General features: G+C 35.0%; 2 protein-coding genes across 2 annotated transcripts; one reads left to right on the top strand and one right to left on the bottom strand.

Annotated features, from left to right (window-relative positions):
• Window positions 1–652: 652 nt before the first annotated feature.
• Window positions 653–11,842, bottom strand: csgalnact1b (chondroitin sulfate N-acetylgalactosaminyltransferase 1b). The gene is made up of 13 exons (XM_060881680.1): window positions 11,646–11,842; window positions 11,007–11,092; window positions 10,604–10,655; window positions 10,233–10,492; window positions 9,512–9,745; window positions 6,327–6,497; window positions 3,895–4,521; window positions 3,394–3,610; window positions 3,177–3,275; window positions 2,926–3,104; window positions 2,716–2,804; window positions 1,256–1,337; window positions 653–933 (listed from the first exon to the last, which is right to left on the bottom strand). Exons 2-13 carry the CDS (start codon window positions 11,044–11,046, stop codon window positions 653–655), a joined length of 2,331 nt encoding a protein of 776 aa, XP_060737663.1. The 5' UTR covers window positions 11,047–11,092; window positions 11,646–11,842.
• Window positions 11,843–14,204: 2,362 nt separating this feature from the next.
• Window positions 14,205–26,492, top strand: mfsd14bb (major facilitator superfamily domain containing 14Bb). The gene is made up of 12 exons (XM_060881434.1): window positions 14,205–14,449; window positions 16,835–16,927; window positions 17,557–17,619; window positions 17,845–17,972; window positions 18,267–18,381; window positions 19,031–19,249; window positions 19,888–20,001; window positions 20,171–20,242; window positions 21,079–21,191; window positions 21,302–21,399; window positions 21,690–21,838; window positions 24,675–26,492. The coding sequence occupies exons 1-12, from the start codon at window positions 14,375–14,377 to the stop codon at window positions 24,882–24,884; spliced, it is 1,449 nt and encodes a 482-aa protein (XP_060737417.1). The 5' UTR covers window positions 14,205–14,374; the 3' UTR covers window positions 24,885–26,492.
• The last annotated feature ends 79 nt before the right edge of the window (window positions 26,493–26,571 follow it).

Raw genomic sequence — 26,571 nt, 5'->3', positions numbered from 1 at the left:
AAGCTATTTTCAAGCATTGCACATTCCATTGCAAAAACAATTTGGAATGTCCTGAAGAAGAAAAAACGCTGGTATACCAACAAGACATTGAACAGGTCAGCCAAGGATATCAATAGCAGTTAATGAAAGAAACAATGTGAGAGTTGTGGAAAAAAATCAGTCAGTCAATGACATCAGCCCTAACCACCACCAGTGAAGGTATCATAATCCACCATTCAAAGAGAACAAATAAAGAAAGCCAGAACACAAGATGTAAAACACTCTTTAGCAGTAAAAATCAGAATGCCAGACTGGAATTCACAAAAAAACCAGTCTCATATTAAAATTTTGGGGGTTGTTATGTTCTAATTTTTAGATGATTAGTTTTTTTTATCATATTAGATAAATGCAAGCTGAAATTTGATTCATGTTCTTTTGATCTCAAACCCAAATGTCTTCAGTACTATAGTTGTTCCAATACACATAGAGGAGACAATATTATAGAGTATTATAAAAACATTGTCATATTATGGATTTTATCTGTATCTGCTATAAATCCACTAGTTATGTAAAATCTTATTCAGATTTGCATACAAATAAATTACAAATAAACACATTATTAAAGTGTTTATGGCATAAAATATTTTCCTCATGTTTATGCAAAGCCCCACTATCATGAATTTTCTATTTGATTGTATTTGTGCAGATGATTAGCTATTTGTTGGTGAAAGAATAATTTACCAATCTGACTGTGAGAGGCCTCATTCATGGCTCTTGTCCGTATGCACTCATTAAATGATTGTGTTGATAGGTTTTCTGCACAAGTTGTCTGATGCCACATATGGAATATTTCTCGTGAAGGTGCACGCACTACCATAAGTTTGCTGTGCAGGTATTTTCTGTAGAGGTGCAAATCTTCTTTTCCCCAAGATTTGATTGTTACTTCAAAACCTCCTTTGGAATGGAAGAAAGGCAATGAAGGAAAATATCACAGAGTAACAGAACATATTCTTTCACACATACAATATTAAATACAATAATGTCTTTTCATAATACAACCCAAAATTTTTTTAATGCTGCATGATCACATTTTTTATATTAATGCAACTGCAATAATTAAAAAAAGTGTGTGATTATGTGTATTATAATAAGTGATTAGGTGTTATAATAAAAGTAGTTAAATGAGTTGATATGATAGCAAATTACATTATTACACTGTTTCTGGTTATATAAATAAAGGTATGAAATTTATAATATTCTCAGAATTATGCCATACCTATGTTGATGAAATCTGACAAATACTGGCATGTTATTCCAAATCCAGTATCTCTCCAGAATCCACTGTTTTTATTGATTACCTGTTAAGAACAATAAAGAAAGCACAAAGTATAAGTACTTTGGTTTTTAAAAAGACACGTTTTACATATTCGTAAAGAAAATAAAATTATCAAACAAAACAACTCCAACTGGTCCACTTAGAGAGGCATGTCTGCGCTAGTTATCCAACCCGTCTATAGGCCATAGTACTGATGTGTTTCATGACAGATAACAGGTGATCTAAAGAACAGATGGCTGCTATCCAGTGATGTGATCTTAGGCCTATCTACAAGGTCACCTTAGAATCATCAGGCGAATAACACATAAGGAAATACAGTTTTCCAATTGTTTGACTAAAAAAAGACGCTCACTTCTCATTTTGCATAGGTGCAGAAGAACACACAGGATTACATAGGCTTGTAAGAGTGCTTCATAATATTAAAATATTTTCTCACTGTATACAGTAGCTGGTGATCTCCAACTGCTTTCCGTTTAGTTCACTTTCACTCTTTTCTCAAGTTTCTCAGACTTACATTTCTCCTGTATGTAGTGTGTGTGTGTATGTATATATATATATATATATATATATATATATATATATATATATATATATATATATATATATTATATACACACACACACACATATATATATATATATATATATATATACATATACATATATATATATATACATATTATATATATATATATATATATATATATATATATATATATATATATATATATATACATACACACACACATACACACACATACACACACTGTATATATTGCAAAAAAGAAGCTGTATTCTAAAATATCACATTGTTCATACAATAGAATCTGACAGATTTCTGGTCCAACAGAACTTGTTTTACTGACGATTGATGGACGAATCTGGATGAATAAATAGTTTATAAATACTTTTACTTTTGTACTTGTACGTTTAAATGTATTTGTTAATGTATGTATGTAACTCTACATCAATCACATTCTTATTGAAAACTTGCCTTTAATGTATATTCAGAAAAGTAACTTTACATTACAAAAGTGTACAGCATCTTTCTAAGAATTTCTGTTATTTAAGAAATCCATTTTCATACAAATAAAACCACTGCCTATTAGCCACAGCAAGTTAACATTCTGGTATCTGTTACTTAGAAGGTAGAACAACTCCAGCCCCAGTAACGATTGTGCTGTGTAATGCATTAAACAGAATGTTGTGGTAAGAAAAACCCACTCAACTACACTATTGGAACTTAGTTTACTTGTCAGCCAAATGGCATTGGCATGTGGAACCAATTAACTTAACAAATATAGTGAAGAAATGTGAGGGGAAAATCACGTGTGCATAGTCTCAGGCCCACACGTTTTTAGCCCTGATGGTTAGGAGGAGTTATTCTGTGTTATATCCCACCTGCTGTTTTTCAAGAGTAGGTTTATGGTCTCCATAAATTACATCTGGGTTGTATTGACTAAAAGGTATTGGGTAGAAGACTCTTTTACCTGAAAGATCCAAGAACAAATGACCATTATTACGAAAATCTCATTCACAACTTAGTATAGTGTATATGGCTATACTAATATGGGAATACATATGACTTTCTGTTTGTGAAAGTGGTCCTACCAGGTTGGGCGTTAACGCGGCAGGAGTTTAGGAAATCAACGGTAAAGTGGACATCAACATCACAGAAAAATAGGAGGACGTTGCTCTTCTTCCAGGCTCGAGCTCCCATATTCAAAGCCTGTCCTCTGGAAAACTTCTCACTTAGATGGATAAGAGTGATGTTCCTTGATCTCATTCTTCTATTGGACATATATAATTAAATATCCTATAGATTTTTATTGACATTCCTTGATCAAATAGTCTCACGCTACCTTGCAGTGGTGTCTATTATTCTTCTTACTTCGTTTAACTTCTCTGTTCCAAAATTCACAACAGTAAGATGGATTTGTTGATCATCAACACAAATTTCCCTGTGAGGAATTAGGCATGTAAGGTTAAACATGTACTGTATATATGTCTTTGTATAACATTGCAATCTAGCTTAACAAACGGCTGAAATGCAATTTGAAATATAGATCTGAATCCAACCTAAAATTGTTCATAAATTGTTGAAATGTGTCAACCCTCATGGCCAATGGCACAATTATATTTATTAGCATCCTGGATGTGTCAATTGCTTCTTCCTTCACATTTTGCAGAGGAGCAAATGGCCGAAAGAGCTCCAGCCTCCTGAAGTCCAGAGAAGAATTGTCTCTGAATGAGAGATCATATAGAGATCCTTTATCTCTCTCAGAATGAACAATTCCTGGTGTAGAGCCAAAAGCAAAATGCAATAAATAAATAAATAAATAAGAAATACAGTTAATATAATGCCACTTTCAAAGGTCAAATAGATTTTCTGTGTTTAAAGTACTTGCAAGTACTAGCACTGACTCTATTCTTTTAGTTGCATCTAAAGTTAACATTAAGAAATGAGCTATACAAATACACTTGCTTTGCCCTCATGGAAACTAGTGCTTAGTTAATAAGATCTAAAAGCTCTAAAGCATCTGGAAATGGATTAAAGATGGCAATCAAAGGTAATCTCACCCTCAAAGAAATCACGTGGTGAGTATGTCTTACGATACTGTGGGTCATCCTTATCTTTAGGACCATTAAGGATATGCAGAGCTGCTTCTAATGCACCAGCCATATCCTTTCGAAGTGTTTTTCGCACAGGATCCCTTGTGAGCTCGGTGTCAAGCTGATAGACACTGTGTAGTGTAAAACTCTCACATGGCACCAGAGCATGCTCATTTGGTATATTTGCACTCCCATTACTTTTCATACGATGCAGCTGCTTGTGAAGGAACACCTCAAGTTCTGAGTTACTCTTGTGTGTTTCCTCCAGCTCCACTGGATGCATTATAGCAGCCTGTTGCAAGGACTTCTGTAGATGTCTTTTCTCTCTGAGAGCATATTTCAAATGGAAGATCTGCTTTCTTAGCCTGGCAGTATAGTGATGATATTTCTCCTCGTTTTCATGCAGCAAAGCTTGATATTTCATATCATCCATTGTCACTTTGGGCAAAATTTGTTTGTTTTGATTTTTATTATATCCGCAGTCTGGTTTATATAGGAATAGAGTAAAACAAAATGCAACCATAATAAGAATTTTTGTACGGGCCACCATGGCCACAAACCATCTTTTCTGCATGGCTACACTTTTTTGCCAGGCTATTTTAGGAGTTAACAAAGCCTGGAGTATTAGAAATGTTTGAGGTCAGGTTTCCATAGTGGATCAGATTTAGCACATTTTAAAAAAGACTTCCTATTGTCAAACTTATGTCTTAAAGCATATTTAAGTCTCCATGTTTCTTCAAGTTGATTTAGTCTTTCCACATCACCAAGAGAATCCATCCGTAATATCACAAATCCATCTATATTGCTATTGAGAAAAAAGAGACAAAGTTGAATAGCTGGTATCAAGCTGTCAATCACTGTAAGGACAAAAATCCTTGGATATATTACCATGTTGAAAGATTATTACTGCTTTACTGTGGTTACATAAATTATATAGGCTAAATATTTGACAGCAAGATCTAAAAACATTTTTCTGAAATATAAAACACATTTCATGTTATTTACTGGATAATAGAAATAAACAGTAAATACTTGGTGCTAGATACATTTTTGCAATGATTTTTTTGTGACCCTGAAAACTAAATATTCAGTACCAAAATAACTAGCCCATTCACAAAAATCGCCTACTTCCCTGCTAATAAAGAAGCAGTTGTAAGAGTATAGTGCAAGTTTATACATGTTTCCCAACCAGATATTTGTATGCTCAAATGTATAAAATCTACCATCGAGTGTTAGGAATTCTGTCCTATTTTTATATATGAAAAAAATGAGACGTTCAAAGATATTCTCTCTTTAAAATTTCCTTTAAAAAAATGTGATTAAAAAACCACAATAGGATATGGTTCTGTAGGTCAGTACACATTATGGCATGTATCATAAAATAGCTTACTTTTACACATTTTATAGGCATAACATATAAGATAATATATTTAGATAATGTTTAGAATAAAGATAAGTATAAAATAAGTCACTAAAAAATATAATTAAGGCATTTGCATGTACTCACCTTGTTGTATCTACTGATCAATTCAATCTACTGACAAGAAACATTTCCTTACACTTTATCCATGTAAAGTTCTATCTATTTGGCTGACATAGTGCTGGTATCTGTAAGTCTGTATGTGAGCCTTAATTTTCTGTGAGGTACCCTAAAGGCCTCAGTGTGCTACTACTGTAAGTGCCTTCTCTGTTCTGCCTTCTACAGCAAACTCCTCCCAAAAAAAAACAACTATGAAAGCAGAGTTGTTCAGCACATGTAACACCAAGGAGTTTGACTTTCAAAAGATATGTTAAAATTATGAATAAAAATCAAATCACAGGCCATAAAACAAAACAATAACAATTTTAGCATATTAAAGCAAAGTTAGAAAAAATATGAACACAAATGCGATGGGATGTTTGTATAGGATAATTTGTGTGTGTGTGTATATGTATATATATATATATATATATATATATATATATATATATATATATATATATATATGTATATATATATATATGTGTGTGTGTGGAGAGAGAGAGAAAAGCTTCTTTTTAAAGAAGTCACTTTGTAAGCTCTAACATTCATAATATAGCATATAATTAACTTGATTTGATTGCTATTACTTAATTAATAATGTTTATTTTTTTTGGTTCATACATAAGAATAGTAGCAACAACCGTAATTAAAATGAAAATCTAATTAACAAAAACAAGATTTAAATTGAGCTTGCCTGCACAAGCAAGACACCAGCCAATGTCACATGTAATTAATAGGAAAATGACTTCAGGACCCCAATGGCAGCACCACAACATTAATGTAAGCGTTAACTGAAAAGCTTTCATATACATAACTTTCACAAAAAACACATTTTAAAAAGGAAGAACATGTTCACTATCACAAAATGTCTAAACTCAAACCATGTCATAAACATAGATGTGATAGTCATAATCGAATTTAATAAAGTATACGGATGGCTTAGCCTGAACCTGATGAATAATCGTGCCTGTTCTCTTTGTGCCATTCTCGTTCTCATACTCCACTTGCCTTCCAACAAGACTTTCTTCACCAGCCTCAGTGGGTTCTTCTGTAAAATAGAGAACGTTAAGGCAGTTGGGTTAATGTGCAGTTTCACACGAGGAGCATGGTTGTGCGCACACGCACACACTTTTAGAATGTATGTGTCCTTGTTTGCTTTAATGACAGTTTGCACTTGGCTTGGCTGACGCCACAATTTTGCACAAAGCCTGATGATCAACGTGAGATTAAATCCATCAGCATGTCTTCTGAACAAGTGCATGGAAGAGATAGACTCTGAGAAAACATGACGTGAGATTAAAAGATGAATAGGAGATAAAGAATCAGAATTCAACATTCATTTCCTGATATATTTCACAAATATCAGAACACGTGGCTGACAGGTGTTTCTAGTTGCGACGGTTTGCTTATACAACTTATTGAATGTCTACTGTTGGTTTAAAAGCCCTGGGTTTCACCAGTAAGGCATTTTATGCTGAGCACTGGGCATAGCCAATGAAACAATCTGGAATGTTCTGAAAAAGAAAGAAACCACTGGTGTACTAACAACCAGACACTTTGGTCAGCCAAAGAAAACAACTGCAGCTGATGACAGAAATATTGTGAGAGCTGTGAAGAAAAACAAGACAATGAAACCACTAACAATCACAGGGTGGGGTAAAGGTATCACAATCCACCATTCAGGGAAGATCTATTTCATACTACAAGATGTAATCACAAGGCCAGACTGGAATTTGCAAAGAAAAACAAAGATAAGCCACAAATAAGCAACCACTGCCACAGGACAGGTTAAAGGTATAACAATTCACCATGTCAAGAAGACATTAAGAGCAGAAATAGAGAGGCCATACCACAAGATGTAAACCACTCATCAGCAGTAAGAAGAAGGAGGCCAGACTGGAATTCACAAAGAAATATAGAGATGAACCACAAATGTTCTGGAACCAATATTAACCAAAGTGAGGAGAAAGTAAGGATCTGCTCATGATCCAATACATACAAGGTTATTAGTCATGGCTAATAATACAAGGTTATTAGGCATGGCTGCTTCTGGAATGCGTTCACTAATATTTAATGATGAATTCAGAAGTCTAAGGAAACATTCGCTCTGCCTACCTACAGATAAATGCAATCTAATTGGAAGGAACTTTTGTCATTTACCAACACAACAAAGAAATGTATTAGTAGTTGAAAAAAGGTAATCACCAGACCTAAACCTTAAGGCATTTTTCCTCCTAAAAACACCTGAACAACAACTGAAAAGGCTACAATCCTGGAAAAGCATTTAAAAAAGAAGATATCGTAAGAAAGGGATATGCACCAAATGGTAGGTGTTCATAAGACTATCTATTCCAATATTATTCACTCACCTAAAAATTGGGTGGTATTGCACCAAAGGTGCCACATTCAATACATAGATGATGTAAATATCAGGAAAGGAAAGCTGAAATTCTGATCAATTACCTCACATTCATCTCCTGAGAGCAAATCCACATGTCTTCATTATATAGCAAAAAAAAATAAAAGAATGTAAAATGATTTTAGATGAGCATCTGAAATCTTAATTCAAACCATGCAATGTAATGATTGCTAAACAAGTGCTAAAGAAACAAACTCTACTTTGAAACACTATCAGTGCCAGAGTCATTTTGCCATGAACATGTTTCCAGTGACACATGAAGCTTCGTTTAATTACACTACCATATAACTGGTTTAGAAACCCCTCCCCTGGCATGCACTTGAAAGCAGTGGGATGATTTGCTCAGCTTAGTTATTTTCAAATAAAACCCACTGAGTCATTACACTAATCCGGCAAAGCTAGAAAATGTTTCAGAAATTACAACAGTGGATGCAGGAAGTTACATAAGACCATACGTTCCAAAACAGAGGAACGGCCCTAGTCTGTATCTAAGAAACTGATATATCCTTTAGTTCATTTTGCACACTACTCATACCAGATGTAATGGGAATAGTGAACTTTGAACAGAAAGATGCATTTCCATATTAGAACAGCTATGGAATACAATTATTTGAAGTATATTAGCAGAGAAACATACCCTTTGTCTTAGCGCTACAAACTAGACCCCTGCAACGCCAGGGTCTGTGTGTACTCCTTTGTCTGGATGGCAGGTGTCTAGCCAGACAAAGCAACCAGTCTCATATATGGAAGAATTAGGACAAAAAAAAAAAAAATCAATCACACAATAATCACTTGCTAGATAAAACTGGGAGTGCTTCAGCAGTCTGTGAGGGTGTTAGCAGAGTTCTCCGCTACTTGAAATGAAAGCTCAGTCGCTAATGTTGCAACATTTTTAGGAGCCCCCTAAGGGTTGCAAATACTACTACTGGCAAATCTGGCAGTTGTATTTTACACAATTCAGCACAATGCGTACCTTCTGTCCTAAAAGCTGTCTACTTCTCAGAATGTTTCTCCTAATCTGATTCGCTTATAGCACAGCAGATGTTGAATAGTTCACAAACAAAAAAATTATTCACTGTTTAGTGTGGTTCATATAAAGGGCAGAGATAAAAGGTTTGCATGCATTCAGTCAGCAGACACAGTCAAACATGTTACACTGTGGATGAACCCAACATTTGGTACCAAATGTACATACATTAAGCATTTTGCATGAATACAGCTAATATCAGTACAAAATAGTTCATCTTCTACCGCTTATCCGAACTACCTCGGGTCGTACAAAATAGTTGTCTTACTTATATAGCGGCAGAAGTGAAGACGCATGCCATATAGTATGGCTTAGGCCTTTTACACAGTTTTTGAATGCATATGTTTAAAATGAGATTTGCTGGTGCGGCTAAATGGCAGTTTCCTCCCTTTTATCAATAATGCACACTACTCAAGCTTCATGAGCAACTTCTTTCATTTGTTACATTTCCTTTCACTTGCTAATCATGACTGAGCAACAATTATGGTGCTTTTCATCTGAGGAAAAACAGTTCTTTATTATTTTAAAATACAGGCTAACCCTGAATCTGCTAAATTACACCACGACTGATTGCTTTACATCACATGTGCTTTACCATACAGCAGCAATGACACACCTGTGTCTGGGAGTATTTGAAGGTCACCTTCTTTATAGTCCTCAAGAAGTTGGTACATGTATAGAACTGGGTCTTTCTCATAAGTAATGAAAAACCATGTGGGCATCATGGGAGCTCTGGCAAGCACCAACCCTTTCCAGCCATTTTTTGATCCATCTTCGGTCTCAAACTGGTGCTCCACAGCTCGGCCCAACATCCTCTCAGCTAAACGAGCATCGTTAATTCGATATGGAGCTAGAACACAGGATAATGGGTTTGCTAATACAAGATAGTTATAGTGGTAATCTATTATGATATGCAATACTTAATACCATTTAACTTTTATTATTTTACAGATATGTAAATGTGTCTATATAACTTAAAAATAAATAATTTTATACAAAAAGAGTGTTCAGAAAATGCATATATTAAACAAAAAGACATTAAACATATATTATACTGTATATTGAAATATGCAATCAATAATATATTTTTTGATGTCCAAAGTAAACAGGAATTGTAATTAACATCTCAAATCATTTTTCTAATTTATTATCAACAGTCCACCATCTGTTTAAGATGACAGTTTATGTTGTTGTGGTACATTCCACTGCACATTCCAGTGCTGTCAGCAGTTTAAGATGAACTTGATTTGTACCTGTACCTCCTAGTGCACACAATTTAAAATGACCTAAATGAACAGGCCTTATATAACAGACTATATTTCTATAAAAATACATACCGATTCTATCAGGCAAGATCTCAAGACCTTGAACCCTCTCATCTCTGAAAATCTCCAGGCCATATACACAATCAAATCCATCATACTTGATAAGATAGAGGGAAGGGTTTACTGGAATTTGGTCTAGCACCTTCCCAGTCCAATATGATATTGGACTGGAAGAATCCTCCTTCCATTTGTGCATTATCCTGCAGCCAATAATGTTTTGTACAGGTCGAATTATTGACTTATTTAATGCCGCATGATGCTTGTGCTTATGCCTAGTAAACAGAAAGATACAGGTCAGCAAATAAATCAAATAATGTCATTTTCTTTCTCTTCTCAAAGAGCTTTTCTGTGAGATCATTCATAAAACCTTAACAGCTACTCACTTGTGTGAAGTTTTTTTCTTCATTTTCATCCTGCTCACAGATACACCATCTGCTGTAATTGCATATTAAGAATTAGTGATAACAAAATGTTGCTCTGACGAAGAAAATGTGCTCTCGAGCTGGCAAGGACCTTGCAATGGACTTGTACGAAACATTATAATCCATCAGTGTTATATACACACGTTTCAACAGAAGAGCAAAAACTCTGAGCAGTTAACATGTTCAATAATACAAAACTGCTTAAATTTAAATAGAGACTTTGAAATAGCGCAGAATCTTGAATATTCAGCATTTACAGTACTTTCATTTTTTGGTCTCTATTTCTTAACAGCTTTCACATTTACTTATTTATTATTATTATAATTATCATCATCATTAAATGGTCTACTCTTTAATTTCTCACCTTCTCTGGAGCGGAATGGACCTGATGCTGCACCAAGCATTTGTCAGAGATGCCAAACCAAATTCTTTTCGGTGATTGTGTCTGAGCTGATTAAGGGGAAAAAAGTACATTACAACCACTTTCACAGAGTATAGTGTATAGCTAATTTATTTACCTTCTTGCAAAGCCTTGAACAACAACGGTTATCTCGGTTACTGAAAGTCAACGTTATTTTAGATTGTTGAGCTTGTTTGATAGAATATTCTTGCTTTGATATAAAACAATTTTTAACAACATTAAAAAAGCTCCAGTTATCCTGAGAGCTATTTAGCAACATTTTTATAAAGTTGCCCAAACGCACATCAATGTCTCTTACAAAACATTTTCAGTAAACAACATTTTCATAAAACAATTTACATTTTTAAAAATACAGTTTCCAACGTGCTGCATCCAGGCTAATAGACAGACTTGGATTTAATCTAAATTAAATTAATTCGAATTAATCTAATTGAAGTGAAATCCGGTGTGTAACTAAACTGTGATGGCCAAACAATATTTGCTGTTTTTTCTTTTCTTATACTACATTATGCACAACAATTTCCAATGTTAGCTATGTGGTTTTTACATGCACAAATCAGTTGCACTTGCAATTTTACTTACAGGTGATGCGGTCTGTAAATATCTCTCTAAATCGTTCACCTCTACCTTATGGTTTTAGCGCTTTTTCCATTATCATTTAAATGCAGTATTTAAATAGTCACTGTTTAAAACCAAGCGCCATGCTTCCCGGCGTGTGATAATGCGCATGCGCATTTGAATTAATCTTGTTTTTCCCCCAAGATTTAGGAAGGGTCTAGACTAGGGCTGCCTTGGAAAATACACAGAAACCAACGCACTATACAGGAAAGGCCAGAGCAGATTTTTTTTTTTTTTTTTTTTTTTTAAAGAGTTTCAACCTTTAATCCTTTAATTTATATTTGTAGCAAAGTGTGTTAAACAACACAAAACATTTTGTAGCAGTTAAAAAAAATATTGGAGCACATGACTGACAGAAAACAAAAAACCTGTTACATAGACATGTCCTGTTGGATTAACTGTTTAAACAAAAAAATCTCTAAAATACAGAAATGAGCCCCAAAACGTTCTTTAACCAATGTGATCCTCTACCAAAGTGAAGGAAATTCCAAAATGTGGAGGAATTAAAGATCAGCCCATGATCCCAAACATACATGCTTCTGTTTCTATACAGACAGGTCTGATCAAAAGGTTCTATGAAGTCTGGTGTTTAACACCTTGTAAATACTAATAAGGCTGAAAGCTGTGTTTGGTGTAGGTTACAAACAATGAATAGGTCTTGTCTACCGATAGTTTCAGAGGGGACTGTAGACAATTGTAGGTGGCAGTCTTTTCTATGTTGTAGCCTGCAGGGGGAACAGCATGACTACAGGAAATGGCAAACACAATAGACTACTTTGAAACACAGAGAAGAGGTTGGTCGCAAATCATCATAAACAGTTCTGCCTACAGTCTCCATGATGCTTTATCCTGGAGCACATTCTGACTTTTACCTCATTCCACTACTGATTTCTCTGAAGTGGTATTGGCAATTATTTCTACCAGCTGCCATCAGGCACCTTACAGTTACATTTAACATTCATGACTTGTGAGATGCACTTATCCAGAGCAGGTTACATTTATTTACTTGAGCAGTTGATGGTTAAGGGCCTTGCTCAATGGCCCAGCACCTGGCCACCTGGACTAAGGAGAAGAAAAAGTGGAGCAAGTGGTTCACAGTTCTCTTTTCAGATAAAAGTAAATGTTGCATTTCATTTGGAAATCAAGGTCTCAGAGTCTATAGAAAGAGAGAATAGCCATAGTATCCGAGCTTCTTGAAGTCTAGAGTGAAGTGTCCACAAAGAGTGATGATTTGGGGTGATATGTCATCTGCTGATGTTGGTCCACTGTGTTTTATTAAGTCCAAAGTCATTGCAGCCATCTACCAAGAGATTTTAGAGTACTTTATTCTTCCATCTGCTGACAAGCTTTATGGAGATGCTGATCTCCTTTTCCAGCAGTCCAGGCCCCTGCCCACAGTGCCAAATCTACTTGATTCTAAAATCTAAATGGTTTGTTGACTGTGGTATCACAGTTTATCTCATCCTACAGCCTTCTTCGGATGATTTACACCTCTACCTTCCAAAATTACCTCCCATCCCCCAACAGCTATCCTCAGGGGAATCATAAAATCCAATCCACCCTCACCCCTCTGTCAATACCAGCCAGTTGAGGAAATAGAGAAGCTCAAAGTTGGGAAAGCTGCAGGGCTTGATGGAATCAGTCCCAGGGTACTGAAGGTTTGTGTGGGATTCTCCAGTGCCTCTTCAACCTGCCTCTTAGCAGCAGGACCACAGGAACTGGAGCACTGGAGAACCAAAAGAAACCTTTATCTCCCCCTTTCTCTTCACTCTGTATGTTGGTGTCCTTCTTAAAACAAGCTGGAAGCTGGAAGGTCCTTCAGTGTCTGGTCAAGATATTAGACATTCTTGACCAGTCTGTCTTAGTTAGTATAGTCTTCTTGGCCACAGTATGATAAAATAGCTGACCAAGAAGTCTGGATTGGGCTAATTCTTTTCCCGGGACAGTTTTGGGGTGGTAAGAAGACACTCAATAAACCCAAAGCCATACTGGACAAAGGCATACTGGTTGAATAGCGAAGTCATTCAGCACCACTGTCGAAAGGAGAGGTACAGGATGTCATTTGTACCAACAGCAATCACACAATATAGTAACACATTAGCTCATCACTGTTCTGGTACACTATTTTGCACTGAACTAGACTTTGGATGAGCTCAATGGACAATAGTTGGCTTGAATTGTTGAACTTCCACTATCCGCTAATAATATCCATATGCCACTTCCACCCAAGTCTGCTTATATCTAAACTGTTTACACCCACTGTAATAACAATCCATACATTTATTCTTTTTTCATATATTTGTTCTTATTTATTTCCACCTACAATGTTAAATAACTTTTGGTTCAATGCTATACTGATATTAGAGGTGGAATAAAATGGTCGGTCTGTCTGTCTGTCTGTCTGTCTAATCTATCTATCTAATCTATCTAATCTATCCTATCTGTCTCATGAAAATCTTGTGTGAAAATTGGGGAGGGTGGAGACGCCTAAGAGACTTTTATTTTGAAAGCCGGCGTATTGGTCGGGCGTAAGCGGAAGTACCGATGCTTGGAGGTGCAACTTTGGCCACCAAAGTTGACTTTGCGTTTGATGTTGGGTTTCTGCTCACCGGTTTTAAATAACATATTAGCGAACCGTTTCATAAAAGGTACAGAATGGGTTTTTTGCGTAGGTACGTATAGCACACAATGAAATGAACGAGCCACTTCGAGAACAACAAGGCACTGACGGAATTATGGTGGTCAGAAACATTAAAGATGCAGCAACAGTAAGTGCTTTTCCTGTCAGTAACACTGATTCTATGGCAACGTTGTATCTGTAGTAAACAACAGCGATATTAGCATCTAATCAATGATTCCTGTATGTAAACAGTGAACTTACAGTCTTAATAACGCACACATACATCTAGCTGTAAGAGCAGACACAGTAACAAGGACAACATCAGGATAATTGGACTGAATACGGGGTTAATCGGCCCTCTATAATCTTCATTTATTCATTTTTTGTTGTTATTACATTGCGCAGATTTTTGTTCTGTAGTTAAATGTTTGTGAACGTTTCAGGTGATGTGTTTCGTTTTCCTTCCCTTCCTTTCCTTCATTTACTTTCGATACCATATCAGCTAACTGCGTTTAGCCAGAGCAGATTTCTGTGACTTATGTTTAGACTTTTAGCATTTAAACAGCAGCTGCTGTGTGATTTAAACACACGATTTTACACGAATACACAGAATTCAGTCATTAGGCGATATCGTGAAGCTAATATAAACATACCGAGGTGTTAATCAAACATTTTAAATGCAAAGTCAGCGGCGAAATGAGAGAAAACCCTGTGTACAACCACTTAGTACAACATTATGTAAGCCTGCATAAAGCTAAGTAACAAAATGATTTAATAAATTCGATGCTCAATACCCTAATTGTTCTTTAAAAAAACAAACTATATATATATTACACACACGCACATTTTTTAAAGAACAATTAGGGTATTGAGCAATTTATTTCATTATTTTGTTACAGATAAACAACACTGTGTTCAACCACTTTGTACAACATTATGTAAGCCTGCATAAAGCTAAGTAAAAAAATGATTAAAGAAATTGCTCAATACCCTAATTGTTCTTAAAGAAAATGTGTGTATATATATATATATATATATATATATATACATATATACATATACATATATACATATACATATATATATATATTTTTTTTTACTTTTTCATAAAATCTCATAATCATTTCATTATTTATCAGGTGGTTGAAACAGTTCTCTTGAGTGGCTTTGACAAAAGGCAGAGCGATGACCCCCAAAAAAGAAAAAGAAATTATTTTAGTTATGCTCAACAATGCCATGCACCTCTGTCTGCTTCATAAGCATTGTTTCTTTATCAGACAAGAGGGGAAATCTAAGGTGTAATCTAAGGTGTTTACAGCAGTAGTGGATCAAACAGCTGAAAGGTTTTGTGTGCAGTTTAAGGTTGCTGTAAGCTGATGTGGGCTCCAGAGTCCAGAGGGAGGGAGTTGGGAGTAGCAGCTGCATACAAAATGATCCATCTGCTCAGCCACATGTTGTGTGTGTTTGTTTATATAGCTATCATGCCATATTTCTAAATATTCAGTATTCAAAAATAATCAGAATCCATGTATCTGTGATTTATTCCACATGTTTATACTTTCTGCTGTAATTTCTATTCTTAATATTGTAATTGAATACTTTTCTTATTCTTTTACATATGCAAGTAAAATATGTTATATGTAAATTGTATCTAGGTCACTAGACAGCCATAAAAAGCATTACACTGAGCATCATGATGTGTTTGCTTGTTTGTGACGAATAAAATAGTGGTTTGCATGGCTACAGGAAAGCACGTTATCAGCCAAAGGCCTTTTATGCTTTGTGCACTGCATGGTTAGTGATTATCATTCCAGTTCACTGTGGATTAGCTGCAACAAGGTATTTGGCAAACAGTTTGTTTTTTCTGCATTGTGTTTTGTAAAGGTATTTTTTAAAAACCTTTTAAGCTTTTTACAATCCAGACACAATCCAGCTATTTAACTTTGTGCTGATTGTTTCTGGCCTTGCATTCACATGAGCATTCATTTCCTGCTTGCAGTACAGAGCTGTGGTTTTGGCAACAGTAGCAAAACATGGTGACAATGATGAGAAACATTTTTGATTGGAATATTTAGAGATTTTACACAAATTTCAACTGTTCTGAGTAAGGAGTCAAATCTAGTTTAACCAATCATGGTATTACAAGAATGTGTGTGTGTGTGTGTGTGTGTGCGCGCGCTATACTTGTAGAATACTACTGCTTTATGGTATAATTGGTACTGATTCACGGTAGGGAAAAAAAAAGACAAACTGTTGTGTTCTGGCCAGTTTCTCATTTGCATGTGAGAAAGAACAGGAACCTTTTGTTGCCAAACATCAGTAGTTCAATTATGATGTAGTTTAAGTCAAGCTGTACTCTGTGTTTGCATGCAAGATTTATCAGTCAACAACAAACACCTGTTCATACAAGAATGAATCAGAAAATGTCAAGTCAAGTCCACAGTGTTTTAGTAAATCACTATTGGGGCCACTATAATAGAGCAGAATGAATACAGGTGAAGAAAAATTTCAAATGATGTCTCTTTATTCACAGCGCAGTGTTGGTCGGGCAAAGGTGGCCCACGCAGTGGTGGTCATCTTTTTGGAATTCTTTTCCTGGGGTCTTCTTACAACACCAATGTTGACTGTACGTAAAACACCACATTCAGATGATCTACTTGGAAGTTTGGATTGTTTGGATTGGATGCAGCCATTGTTCTGTATACTCATGAAAAGTCTATACACATGTAAAGGGCTGACACAAGATAAGACTATATGACTCAGTTATCTGACTGAGAAAATGCTCCACAAAGTATTTGAAACAGTAAAGCAAATTCCCCATAATGTCTTAATTAATTAACTTGTGGAATATGAATGGAATAGCAGAAGAGCACAAAGTTTTCCTTAGTCAGGAAACATTTATCCTCCCTTAGTGATTGATTTGTAAGGGAATATTTCTATAATAAAAAATTAGGCAGAAATGCAGCCCCTTTTTAGTACTCCAGTAATTCCACATTTCATTTAAATTTTTACATTTCACATTTTAAATTATTAATTATTGCACCAAAATGTAAAAAAAGACTGTTTTTTATGGACTTTTAATAAATGTAGAATATTTAGCTTTATTATATCATTAATGTTCCTTGGCATCTGTACAGTGTTATTGTTTTTATCATTATGCTTGCATTTATATTTGTATGTGTCCTTTCTTTAAATGATCAGTCAGATATTTAATATATTTACAAGATGGCATTCTGGCTCTCTAACCTTTCTCAGGTGCTACATGAAACATTTCCACAGCACACATTCCTCATGAATGGACTTATTCAAGGAGTGAAGGTAAAAATGATTTTGCTGTTGTTTCCTACCACACGATGGTAGATGCATATTTGGTAGATAATAAATGTCTTATTTAGAGATTTTGCTCAATCCTTGAACCCCTTTTTGTTAATCACATAATGTGCTAGTATTTTAAGAAATGATTGACTTACATTGATTTTTCATGTTTTTTTTAAATGTCAAATAATAAAATATGTCCTAATACATGTTTGTGGTTTGTAATAGGGATTGCTGTCTTTTATGAGTGCCCCACTGATTGGTGCCTTGTCGGACGTATGGGGCAGGAAGTCCTTCTTGCTGTTGACAGTGTTCTTTACCTGTGCCCCCATCCCGCTGATGAGGATAAGCCCATGGTAGGAGTTATGGCTCAACACTGAGCTCTTTGTGTACTATCACATGCCTCTCATGTGAGCGTATCCCATTGTAGAGATTACTGCCCATTGCAAGTCTGTTCTAGACGAGAGATACGAATACTGTAATCTCTTAGAGAGAGGATGTGTTTTAAATAACCCACTCTAGACAAGATTCATTTAGATCTGCTCAATGTTGTACCAGTCACTGAGTATTTTTCCATATGATAATGACCAAGCGGAGAAAAACTAGCATTTATTACATGTAAATAAAATTGTTTCTGTATTTCTTTCTAGGTGGTATTTTGCCCTAATCTCTGTATCTGGAGTCTTCTCAGTTACCTTCTCTGTTATATTTGCATATGTAGCAGATATTACAGAGGAGAATGAAAGAAGTACAGCATATGGATTGGTAAGAGAATAGATTTGCATTACTTAAAAAGCTCACAGAATCCAAATACCCCTGGAAAACCAAGATTGCATACATAATACATTTAGACACATCTCTTTTGCAAATGCGAAATCAAAGCTGCTTGTGCCGAACAAAGCAGATCACATGAATATGTATTAGACACGACAGATTGCTTGCAAGTGTTTATCATGATCAGGAGCTTACATTACTAATACTAGACTTAAATAGCCATTGCAGTTTAGCATTAACACAGCTTCCTTTAGATGATATGTGAGAAATTTCCCTTGTCTATCTGGCAAGGATATTTAAATGAACTAAAATAGAATTATTTTATTGTTTAGATTGTTTAGCCAATCAGTATTCCAGTTGTTCACAAAAAAAGAAGAATATTATGACTAGCCAGTTGTGACAGTTATGGCTTAGGCTCATAATAATAATAATAATAAGACAGTAGACTAAAACATATATCAGTTTATCAGCATGGACAAACGACTTTCTAGCCAATCAATGATGTGGTCAGAACTACCTGCTGTAAAATAATTTTATAATATTTCATTGATGCCTTTCTGTGGTATTGCTGTGAGTAAAAGCTATGTGTACCAGTGTATACGCTATTATTGCTGACTCATGCTCCATTCATTCCGCTCAGGTATCAGCAACGTTTGCTGCCAGTTTAGTTACGAGTCCTGCTATAGGAGCCTACCTATCTGACAATTATGGAGACAGTCTAGTGGTTCTGGTGGCCACCATCGTAGCTGTAGCTGATATTCTTTTCGTACTCCTCGTTGTACCAGAGTCTCTGCCGGACAAAATGAGACTGTCATCATGGGGGTTTCCAATTTCTTGGGAACAAGCTGACCCATTTGCTGTGAGTTATATATGTTTTATATATATATATATGTGTGTGTGTGTGTGTGTGTGTGTTATATCTTTTTTTGTTTGTTTGTTTAATTTCCTGATATTTATATCTAGATGTGCACATTTGGGAGTAGACCATTTCTTTGGAACAGATAGTCTAAACATAAAATAATGCTTATTGGTTTCTTTTTTTTCACGCTATTTAAAATTGTTCCCCAAATTTTGGTTGTGTTTGGTTTAGCCTCTTCTCTCAGCTTCAAAATGGCTTCCTTTTCTCCCATAAAGAAAGACTCTATGGTCTTCATATTGGTTTATACTCTTCAATGGCAGTCTTCATGTCAACATGCAGTCTTCACAGTGTAGTAGACAGAGCAGATATTCATAGCTATTGAGTATTTTGAGCTGTTAATTCTTTTGACAATTCATCTATCAAGGTACATCTGACAGCTATATTTACATACCAATTACAGTTAGATTTTAAATTAACATATCTAGGTGTAAAGATAACGAAGCTGACATTCAGATCTAATGCCTTTAGTCTGTAGCAAAAACAAAAGGTTGGCCTTGCTGTTCCATTACGTTCAGCCTGTATCATTTGATCATGTGTGGTGTCTGTGGATTTATTGTTCCTACACTTTGCTTTCACAGTCTTTAAGAAAAGTGGGTAAGGACACCACAGTACTTCTCATATGTGTGACAGTTTTTCTGTCATACCTTCCTGAGGCAGGACAGTATTCCAGCTTTTTCTTATACCTCAGACAGGTAAGTGGAATTTCAGCTACATGTGAGATTTGTTTAGTGTTTACAGCTGTTTTGAATATTTTACATATTATATGTTAAAAGTTCTACTTCCTGCATTTTTAAATGATTACAGAGTTGTATAATGTTTTAAACGTTATGATGTGTATTGAATGTCTGTTTTTGTTTTCAGGTTATTAACTTCTCATCAGCATCAATTGCAGCATTTATAGCAATGGTTGGAATATTGTCTATTATAGCACAGGTACTGTTGCATTTTGAAGCAGTCTTTTTAGCTAAAACACATTCATTACATTCCAGGTTGATTTACTTGAACGAAAAAGTTACTGTCTTATTAAGAGAACTGGGAATATTAACTTTACAGCATGAGATTTTTACCACTTTGCTGCCTTGGATTTAGGCATAGATTTGAGCACAGTGCTAAATTTTAATCAACCTATTTCCAGTTTTATGCATGTAGTTGTATGCACTGTTCGTTATTTGTTATATGATGATAAAAATGACACCGATTAGCACCTGCTAATACAGTATAGTATTACATTGAGCTAGCATTTTATGAAACAAATGCAACATTTGCATATTGAGTACATAAAAAGTTTCAACAAAAGCTGTGACATGCACAAAGTGATGGATTCTTGGTACTTAATGTTGTTTGTGAGCCCCTTTAGCCTCAATTACAAATTTTACTGACTAGTTTTGAAAATGTGTGAAATACTTTAATGCATTTAAATGCTTCTAGTGTATTTATTTTTAACAATGATTCACCGATGCTTTAAATTCAAGTTTTGCTGTAGGATATTTGACCAAACTGTTTCTCCGCTGTCTGTCTGCCTTTTTGTCAACCATGGATGGTTGCATGGTTGTAACATGTATTTTAAATTAAATTCAAGCCCGATGATTGATATAATAAAAGCAAATTGGATATGCCAACTGTTATCAGTTGCGGTACAGCATAATAGTGAAAAACAGCCTATAGGATAAATTTTATAAGATTATTATAGTCTGATACATTTTTATCTCTTTGTAATGATTTTGTGCTAATAATTTACTCTGACAGTTCACCCTTTGTCTTCCTTTCAGACTTTGCTTCTAAGTGTGCTGATGAAAAAAATCGGTAATAAGAATACTGTGTTGTTGGGTCTTGGATTTCAGCTGTTCCAGCTGGCCTGGTATGGCTTTGGGTCAGAAACATGGTATGTTTGATCATGAAAGTGATTATATCTGTTGAATAAAAAAACAGTTATCTTATAGCTTTAGATAAAAAAAAAATAAAAAAATCTAACTCCGGGCCAAATAATTGTAGGATGATGTGGTCAGCCGGCGCTGTGGCCGCTATGTCCAGCATCACCTTCCCTACAATAAGTGCTCTGGTATCCCACATCACAGATCATGGTCAGCAGGGTAAGTAAACATCAGCCCATAGCTATCGTCATCAGTCATGTGATTGAATCTTGCATTACAGTGCTGCTTGTTGACTTTATAACTATCTCCTTATATAAAATGTATACATCTGTTGACAGTCGTCATGCACTTTAAAGATTAAACAACAGAATGAATTAGTAACTAATTAATGTTCTCAAATACACAACAAAATAGCAGAGATGTAAATTAGACATACAGATTGTTTCTTTTTAGTCAGTAATGTTCTACGAAGCTGTGAATTTCAAGGCTTGTCAATGTCTTCAATGTAGGTGCAGTGCAGGGAATGATAACCGGGATTAGGGGCCTGTGCAATGGGCTTGGACCGGCTCTTTTTGGATTCATCTTTTTTCTCTTCAATGTGGAACTGAATGAGATGGTGCCAATGGACCATGATCCAGCTTCAGCTGTCAGTGATGAGGTATAGATTTATTTATTTATTTTTATCAGTAACTGGATTCTACTAATAATGTATGATGTGCTGTACATATTTCATGAATCAAAAGCTTTCTGTAACAGAGAACTCAGTATGTTAATTATAAAATATATATTACAGAAATAGAACCTCAGTACACTTTTCTATTTATGCAAAGAACAGTATAGGTACATGACATTGTCCTGCGACAGCCGCTAACTGTGATCTCTACCACAGGTTTGATACCTACATTATGTGACGTTACTGTTTTTCCATGTCTTTTTCTACATCATGTGTTCCACATCCCTGAATGTAGCGCGTCAACTGATTAGATATAATATTCAGGATGCACTACTTTTACACTTTTATATATTGAAATGTTAATTTGTTATCAAACAAAAACACAGCTGTAATAGTATTGGGACTAACACAAAGGAACCAGTGAAATATTGCATACCACATTGGTATGAAGCCTTTGTAATACAAAGTCTAGTGAAGCGTTTGCACAAATAGGCCGATATGTTTTCAATATTCAAAACAAATTATTATTATACTCATTATACTAATTATTATTAGCCTCAATTGGCATAAAACAGGGGAAATATGGAGGCAAAATGAGTTACTGATTATAATAAATTTGTTATATAAGAAATTATCAGCAAAATTAGTCATTATGGGTTGAACTTGTATTTGTTCAAATGGCTATGCATATCTTTGTAAGAATAGTTTTTTGTGTAATGTAGGTGTACAATTATCACATGTGCCCTGTCCAAAATATTAGTGATTAATGCAGGACTAACAATCAAAACCAGCTTGACAAGTTGAACTGCCCAGCAAATGTCACGCTGCCATTTGTGATATTAAAGTCCTGGATTAAAGCACCAAAGAACTACATACACTGGATAAGTTTACACACCCCTGTTGAAATGTTTTTTTGTGATGTTATGAAAAAATAAACCAAGACAAATCCTGTCAGAACCTTTTCCACATTTATTGTGAAGTTGCAAGTGAATAACAATAGAAATTATTTTAGAAAAATAAGCTTAAAAGAAAAATGTACAATAACCTGTTTCCATAAGTGTCCACACCCCTAAACTAATACTTAGTTTAATCAACTGTTGATCTGTGGGTGTGCTTCAGGTCATTTTCATGAATGATGGTGAAATTTCTCTTCATCTTATGTGTTTTAGTAGAAGGTTTTACACCAAAATTGACTGGTATCTGGAGCTATAAATTATTCTCTCCACCCTGATTAAAGCCACTTCCAGTTAATGAAATAGCCTTAACATAAGATACTGCCACCTTCATGCTTCAATGTTTTTATGGTTCAATTTTGGTTTTATTAGACCATAACACATTATTCCACATGCTTTTGGGAGATTGTATTTTTTTTTTTTTTTTTGCAAAGTTTAGCTAGGCTTGGTTGGGTTTTTTTTATTTATCTAATTTTAAATTTTAATTTCTTTCTAATTTTTTTGGTTGAGAGCAACCAGTACTTCCAGGAATTTCTGCAAGTCTTTCAATGTAGGCCTCTTGGTAGCCTCCTAACCAGTTCTCGCCTGGTCTTCTTATCAATTTTAGGTGGAGGTCCTGTTCTTGGAAAAAATCTGGCATTGACATTACTAAGTGTTGATTATTGTCTTGTTCCATGGTATATTAAGTGTCTTGTATGTTTTTTGTTTTTTTTTAACTAATCGATATTTTTTTCCTAATCGATATTTTTTAACAATGAGATCCCGGCTTTTCCAGTCAGAAGTTATCAAGATTATATTAGAAAAATCCTATAGGCACAGCTGTCCTTTGTGTTTATTCAGTCACTTTACTAGATATAAGATATATACTATTTAGATATATACCTTTTAGTATTTATAATTGGTATTTAATGTGATTGATTCTGAACACTGCCACATTCCTAATTATAAAAGACTGTGCATTTAGCATTTTTTATACCCCCCTAAATTATTTCCTTTTCAAACTTTAATATATTGGTTGCAATTTTAGATAAAAGTTGGAACAGGTTCTGACACGTTTTATATTGCTTTTATTTTTTTACACAACAAAAAACCTTTCATTTTAACAGGGGTGTGTAGACCTTTTCTATCCACTATATTAAAGGTGGGGTGCACGATGTTTGAAAGCCAATGTTGACATTTGAAATTACCAAAACAAACACGCCCCTAACCCAAATGGGTGTCACCCCTGTTTTGATAGCTCTGCCCCACACATACATGCGTAACCCAGGCGACTATTATGGCGGAACCTGCTGGGGCAGCTGGCCGAGGGGAGTAATACTATGGTAATACAGGTCAAATGTGTTTTTATAGTACTGTGTGTTGTACCATGAAAGGTTTAGCTCCGTTTCATGCGGAAGACAACGTTCAACACCTAGAACCCAAGGGAGAGGTAACGGCAGGTATCCGCCATGTCAATGTTTCCATCGCTTTCGGCTAATGTCAGACATGCACTGAACACTCTCTCTGACGCATATTTACAAGACACAGCCCTTTCTGCTAATTGGCTACACGTTTGTTTTGTTTGTTGGCCAGACTCAGTTTTCTGAAGCATTTTTTAAACATCGTGCACCCCATCTTTAACAGGGTTTGAAGTAATATTAGGGACACACAATAGTACAAAGAATAAAAGGTAAATATTCATGAGAAAGGGACACTGTGATGGCAAAATTAATAAATTTATATATACATGAATATATTTTAATATTGAAACTAAATCCTAAAAAAATGATAAAACTTTGTTTCTATATAAAGCGATTGTTTATATGAAATGCTGTGGATGTTGATCTTATACAGCTGCTTAGCTTAACATCCAACATATTTTCTTTTAGAAATCGGTCATTCCAGGCCCTCCCTTCCTGTTTGGAGCCTGTACTGTTCTTCTAGCTCTGTGTGTGGCCTGCTTCATCCCAGAACGTCGCAGTGTGATAGTGAAAACCTGCAGCACACGGGTTTCACCTGATAGTGGAACCCACTGTAACAGTTCTGCTCCTGGGAGTGATGAGGATATCGAGCCTCTCTTACAGGACAGCAGCATGTAACTGATACTACCTGAAGCCTCACCTTTTTTTTTTTGGAACATGTAAGATATATAGTACAGAGGTGCAAGCAACCATGTGATCTGGAATGACATGAAATGGTAATAGTCTAGAGAATCATATACTTTTTATATAATGTATTTGTTCCAATTCTGTCTCAAAACGAGCATTTTTGAACTTTTAAAATGTTTTAACATAAGGTAAGCTTTGCTTATGTTTGCCAGCTGAGATGTATTAATGTTATGCTCTTAGTCGAAAATGTGCCTTCACCCTGCATTTGCTGGCTATTTTTTTTTTCATTCACTTTCTGCTGAATGTATATTATATGATGTACAATAGGCCACTGATAATATCACTTTCATTTTTAAATGTGTAGCACTGTAATAGTCGTCTATTAAAGAAAACATGAAAGACAATCTTTATATGGAAACTATAATAATTACATTTCTTATATAAGCTGTTATTTTATTAGATATGAAGCTTTCAGACATATCCATGTCCATAGTTTGGTTTAATTTAGCAACCGCTATGTGACTAGTTTGACCTATCAACTGAATGCACAAGGTGTTGTCATATCTGCAGTTTATATAATAGTCTGTTGTATAGAGATATTGGCAACTAGGAAATGTATATGAAAAGTATATTGTATACAAGCTGGCCTAAATATTTTGTCAGATTGTAAATTCTTGAACTGTTACATGTATATGCAAAAGGGGAGATTTATTCCCCTAGGTAATTCTATTTAACTCTTCTTGTTTACCCTCTGCTTGTGTTCACACCTCAAATAATAACTGCTACCTCAATCTGTAATATTGAGCCTAGCTCAGCTCTATCGCCATTTTAAAAAAAAAAAAGATATTTGAGTGATAAGACACCAGTAGCATTTCTTATTATTGCTTTTACATATGCAACCTAGACATTCCTGATCAGGTATTTGTTGTTGATGTGTGTTATACCTATTCAAATGCCTACTGTTAGAAGCAACGCTGTCAGATCTATTCAGACTTCACAGTATATCAATAAAAATACAATTAGATGTTTTTTCTACAATATTCTCTAATGTACATGCCACTAACAAGCAGTACAAAGTTGTAAAGCAAGTTGTGAAGTCAGTCACAAGATTCCATTTCATAGTTTGTTTTACATGCTTTTCACTTAGTTATGTTAAATAATCATTGCAATGTTTAATACAGTATACGCCTCTTTAACACTGCGGCTCACTGTTCATTTTCACAATGCCATGAAATGTCTTTTCCGCTGTTGCATATAAGTTGCATATCGTACCTGTAAAAGCACACTAGTAAAACTCTGGTAGAATTTTAAGGCTTCAGAATGCACAAACATAATTTTGAACATAGTTATTGTTTGCGCTAATCAAATTATCACATTGGTTTCTGTGAACTGAATATACATATATATTATTAACAAAGAGCAGTGTTTTTTTTTTAACCTTTGCAACATGTACCAATTTACTTTGTATGCAACATGGGTAATAGTTATTGTTTACAGATATGTTTGCATATGAAGTCATTGCTGAATGTTGTACCTTGACATTTGTTCAGTCTGGTTATATAACAAATAATTGCATAAGTAAAACAATATTGTAGCTGATGATTTGTTCTTATTTAATACCTAGATTGGGGACTTGTATTGAATTGCAAAGCTTTGTTATAGATGAGGTCAGCCTCTT

The sequence above is a fragment of the Tachysurus vachellii genome, chromosome 11, assembly GCF_030014155.1.
Source record: "Tachysurus vachellii isolate PV-2020 chromosome 11, HZAU_Pvac_v1, whole genome shotgun sequence".
NCBI classification, from domain to species: domain Eukaryota; kingdom Metazoa; phylum Chordata; class Actinopteri; order Siluriformes; family Bagridae; genus Tachysurus; species Tachysurus vachellii.
The sequence above is the reverse complement of the archived record's forward strand: the minus strand, read 5'-3'. Positions and strand labels throughout refer to the sequence as shown.

What these genes read in the sequence shown, in the direction of transcription:
- csgalnact1b (XM_060881680.1), bottom strand. Translation starts at nt 11,046, where the DNA reads ATGCTTGGTGCAGCATCAGGTCCATTCCGCTCCAGAGAAG. An exon ending in AAGAAAAAAACTTCACACAA is followed by an intron (nt 10,493 to 10,603) that starts GTGAGTAGCTGT and finishes TCTGTTTACTAG; the next exon opens with GCATAAGCACAAGCATCATG. An exon ending in TCAAATACTCCCAGACACAG is followed by an intron (nt 6,498 to 9,511) that starts GTGTGTCATTGC and finishes TCTATTTTACAG; the next exon opens with AAGAACCCACTGAGGCTGGT.
- mfsd14bb (XM_060881434.1), top strand. Translation starts at nt 14,375, where the DNA reads ATGAACGAGCCACTTCGAGAACAACAAGGCACTGACGGAATTATGGTG. An exon ending in GAAGTACAGCATATGGATTG is followed by an intron (nt 18,382 to 19,030) that starts GTAAGAGAATAG and finishes CATTCCGCTCAG; the next exon opens with GTATCAGCAACGTTTGCTGC. An exon ending in GGCTTTGGGTCAGAAACATG is followed by an intron (nt 21,192 to 21,301) that starts GTATGTTTGATC and finishes AAATAATTGTAG; the next exon opens with GATGATGTGGTCAGCCGGCG.